This window comes from Aplysia californica, unplaced genomic scaffold (assembly GCF_000002075.1).
Source record: "Aplysia californica isolate F4 #8 unplaced genomic scaffold, AplCal3.0 scaffold00385, whole genome shotgun sequence".
Taxonomy (NCBI): domain Eukaryota; kingdom Metazoa; phylum Mollusca; class Gastropoda; order Aplysiida; family Aplysiidae; genus Aplysia; species Aplysia californica.
This window is the reverse complement of record NW_004797655.1, coordinates 166,449-171,207: the sequence shown is the minus strand read 5'-3', so window position 1 is coordinate 171,207 and position 4,759 is coordinate 166,449. Positions and strand designations below refer to the sequence as shown.

The 4,759-nt window shown below is 38.3% G+C and overlaps 1 protein-coding gene across 4 annotated transcripts in view; it reads left to right on the top strand.

Moving 5' to 3' along the window:
- The window catches only part of CP2PP (neuropeptide CP2 precursor), a 90,900-nt gene that overhangs the window by 56,342 nt on the left and 29,799 nt on the right, over window positions 1-4,759 (top strand). For 2 of the 4 annotated variants that reach the window (XM_013085542.2, XM_035971141.1), the window contains exon 4: window positions 4,054-4,759. In XM_013085542.2, the coding sequence (XP_012940996.1) occupies window positions 4,054-4,229 (176 nt within the window). In that variant the 3' untranslated portion in view covers window positions 4,230-4,759. 4 annotated transcript variants of the gene reach the window in all.

Below are 4,759 nucleotides of genomic sequence, written 5' to 3'. Positions count from 1 at the left end.
TGTTGTAGATCAGGCACAGTTATGAGCGTGACATGAGTCAGCCCATTTACAATTCTACTATGGTTGAACGAGAAATTATGTCCCCCTTTTGAGACAGTTTCGATTACTTACAAAATAGTTTCATGGAGAAAAAGTGACTAAGTTCAGTCACATAACAATCGACTTTAAATCGAAGTTTACTTACAAAAGCGACTTTAACTTGTCGTAAGACAAGTTAGACCCTTTTTGTTTAGTTTTACTAAGAGTTTGACGACACTTGTAATTCTTTAAGGTCACAGCACAAAAAGGAAAAGAGGTCAGGACAAAAAAAAATTGATAGTAAAGAACAACCAAACCACACTCATTCCGTACAACACATTGCACGTTTAAACATCTTATTTCAAATATGTACACGCAAAAAAATCTTTGCGAAAACCACTCCAAATTCTGGATGTACAGTCTACTTCAGACACAAGAGTGAGCAATCTTTATTTAGCAACAGGTACCAAAAAAGGATCGTTTCCCGCCTTCACTTCCAACTTGTCACAGCTTATGCTATAGGTAATCGGTTCCACTTTCAGGGAGAAATTCCCTTTGGGTTGGTTTTAAATCTTTAAAAAAAATGTTTTTTGGGGGAGGGGAAGAGAAAACGAGAGGCGTCTTACTTTTAAACTATTTTTTTTTTATATAACACTGTTACTCTCTTTCTACAGTATCTACACTTACTTACTTTTACTTTTTCATCCTCTGTTGCCGTTAAGCCTCGAGGGGAGAAGCAGTTTTCTATAGTAGGCCAGCTCCGCAACTCTTTCAGTTATGATGTTATGTTTTCTTAGGGTTTCCTTGACACCCTCGATACACTTTTTGCGTGGCCTTCCTCTTCCTTTATAGCCTGGGTGCTTGGTGTTGTAGGCTCTTGAGGCTGGCTGGTCAGGTGACATGCGTAACGGGTGGCCAAACCAATTCTATCCTCTGTCTTTCTATGTTACGCAGGCAGGATTGAGTGCCGATAGCTGCTCTTACTTCTTCATTTCTCTGCCTGTCTCGTCTTGTGATGTTAAGGGTTTTGCGGAGACATTTCATTTCGCTTGCAGTGATTTTGCTATCATGGGTCACTTAAAGTCCAGGTCTGGCACTGATAACATAATGTTGGTATGAATATTAAGGAGATAAGATGTCTTCATGTGTCCATGATGATGTTTGGATGAGATAGGAAGGGTGCGAGCTGATAGGTGACAGCGTTGGCTTTTTGAGTTCGCATTTTCACTTCTCTGTCTATGAACCCGTTTACAGAAAAAGTGCTGCCAAGACATTTTTAACTTCTTTACCTGTTTCACTTGTTTACTATTGATATGGATGTTCAGGGGACAATGGTTTCAGCTCACTTTCATAACTTATGTTTTGATGTGCTTGTTTTCATGTTGAATTTCTCACATCTGTTGTTAAGTTCGGTAATGTGATTTTGGAGGCGTTGTTGGTCATGATGAATAAGACATTGGTCGTGTTCGAACAGAAATTCATTTAGTTTAGGATTTCTGGACTATTGTGTCCATATAGATATATATATAAATATATATATACATATATATATATATATATATATATATATATATATATATATATATATATATATATATATAATATATATATATGTGTATGTATATATATATATTATAAACAGGAGGGGAGATAGAACGTAGTATCTACACTATCCAAGCAATATACATAGCTACAAGACCGACACTATCTACCGTTTCGAATGTTTTCTGTATTTTTTAACAGTACACTATTTACACCATTTCCATTATTTACCAGTGAGAACAATTCGTGTAAATCCAAAGTACACAATGTCGGGCTTTATAGATTTGAACCCTCGAACCCGCAACCTCACGTTACGAGTCCGGTAGGCTAACCACTTGATACAGCCCCTCTTGTTGTTCCACGTGCTATTTCTTTACTCTCTTCTTCAGCGTTTAATCTTTTTCACAAGTGTGGAGTTTCCTCACGACAAATTAAACACGGTTGTACACGATATCTTTATTTAGGATTTGACCGATTCTTTTTTATTCATTAATGAGAACACATCATCCTGGCTTTTTGTTTGTATCGATTAACTTTTACGGCTTTTCTAATTTTGCCTGAATGCTTTAAGGTACTTGTGTGAATTGCTTGGGTGTCCTTTTGTACCTTTCATTCGTATTTGATAGAGATTATTGATTGAACAACATTCTCATCGTCACAAGAATGCTCTGTGAACTGTCTATCTATCTATCTATCTGTCTATCTATCTATCTATCTAGCTATCTATCTATCTATCTATCTATCTATCTATCTATCTATCTATCTATCTATCTATCTGTCTATCTATCTATCTGTCTGTCTATCTATCTATCTATCTATCTATCTATCTATCTATCTATCTATCTATCTATCTATCTATCTATCTATCTATCTATTTATCTATCTATCTATCTATCAACCTAATTGTCTGCAATAAATATTAATTATAAGTACAAACATAATATATACACACACGCACACACACATATATATATATATATTTATATATATATATATGTATATATGCATATATTATTATAAAACTACCTTTTAATCTACTATATATCTGTTTCTTTTTCTGTTTAATTATGTATAGTTTGACATCATCATTTAAAGAATACCAAGATGAAAGAGTGCAGGAAATCAAAAACTTTCCCATTAAAAACCCATATAACATCTACGTATTTGTGACAGAACCGGATTTTAAAAACTGAATTATATACCAAATTATGTACTCGATGCGTTGCAAAACTGTACTGCAGATAATTCCACTGTCCAATTTACGAGGCATTGTAATTAACTGACATGAGGTGGGCGGTTGGCTGGTGCTCTAGTGTGGTTTGCTCCTTTTTTCCCTTTTAAACATTGATCGCAGTCCTGATCTCTCCTTCGTCTTTTTTGTGTTTGTTGCTCTCTAGTAAATCCCATATCCTCTACACTTATTTGACCTAATCGAGTTGAAAAAACTATAAACTCTGATTAAAACAAAACAATCCGCTGAAATCGTTTCTAGTCCCTTGTCCTCTGACCTTCTGTGCTTCTGTAGTTCTATGGCTACCTCCTTCTTACTGACTCTATTTGCGCATGAGTTTCAATACATTATTTGTTTTTGTTTAGATATTTTTCTATTGTGACCAGCGTTCGTAAAAATAGGAAAACTACAGAGAGTGTTAAAAAGCCAACTTTCCATTCCTTGGAGACACACCAAAAAAATATCCGTATGCCATCTTTCCCTTGGAATTAGATTCTGTGAAACCCAGTGAGTTATCTTTCTTTTTCCGTATTCTTTTAAGCCACCTTGCATCGATGACCTCTTTTGAAATTTTTAAGCGAATAAAAATTATGCATGATTGTGAATTAATAAAACAACAACGTTTTTCTGTCTGAATAATGCATTGTCAGCAAAGACAACAGCTACCATTAAAACAAGAAAAACAACAGAAACAATAGCAACAATAATACATTTTGCCACTGATAGTTCCTCAAGAACAAATGCAGCAACAACAATAAACAATAACAAAATCTACCAATACAAGCACCACAATAACAAAAGCAACAACAACAAGAGAACATCGGTATCACCACCATCATCATCATCATCAACAACAACAACAACAACAACAACAACAACAACAACAACAACAACAACAACATGTGCCCGCCACAGAGGTCCGGCGGTGGCATCTCTTTGGGGGAGGATTCAGAGAGGTTGGACTGCCTCACCCGCTACCCAAGAGAGGCGGTGGCCCATAGAAGAGCACACTCTTCGGGGCTCTAAACATTTCAAACGGAAAGGCCACGACACCCACAACAACAGCAACAAAAACAGTAACAACAATAGCAACAACAACAACAACAACATCAGCAGCAAGTTTTGCTTGCACTCTCTCCCCCTCTCTCACGCATGTATGTTTGATGTAAACCAACCACCATTTTTTACTACTTCCCCGTTGCTTGCCCCCTCCCATGCCCCACCCCCTTTTTTCTCCTTCCTCTTTCTCGTCCCGCTTCCAGCATTCTCCGGCCTCGACAACGTCGATCACATTTTGACCACGCTTGACCGCAACGAGAAATCCAGGTCGGGCGGTGGGGGCCCGGGAAAATTGTCCATGCTTCGGAGGTTCCAAAACCACCAGGCTAGTCCCAGCGACTTCGAGAAGATTCGATCCCTCATGATGAAAGCCGGCTGAGATGTCGTCGCGACGTCACAGCAGGGAAGCAGAAGAGACGCTCCAAACCGAAGGGGAGTCGAAGTCGGACGCATGCAGGGGAAGACAGAAATAATAATAGACACCTAATTAATTTATTTTTAAAATTACTCTCCGTTGTTGTTGCATGGTGGTTTTCCCCAAGAGCGTGACGACCAAGTCTTCTCCTCTTCGCATCCATTTTAGCACATTTTTCTTCCTGCCTGCCCTTCCCCTTTTTTCAGAGTTTCACCCTCCCCCCCCTGCCCAAATAAACAAATCCCCCTCTCCGTCCCCTGCCCCCAACACCTTCCAGGACTCTTCAGGGACGCTTCAAAAACTGTGTCCATTTTCATTGCAGTAGAGAACCATAATGATGTAAACAGTTCCAATGTATATCCAGCATACTTCATAGCTGTTTTCTAGACTCACTAGAATTAAATTTCAAAGCTGGACACCCACTCCTCTTTATTCTGAGACAAACACACACACACACACACACACACACACACACACACACACACACACACACA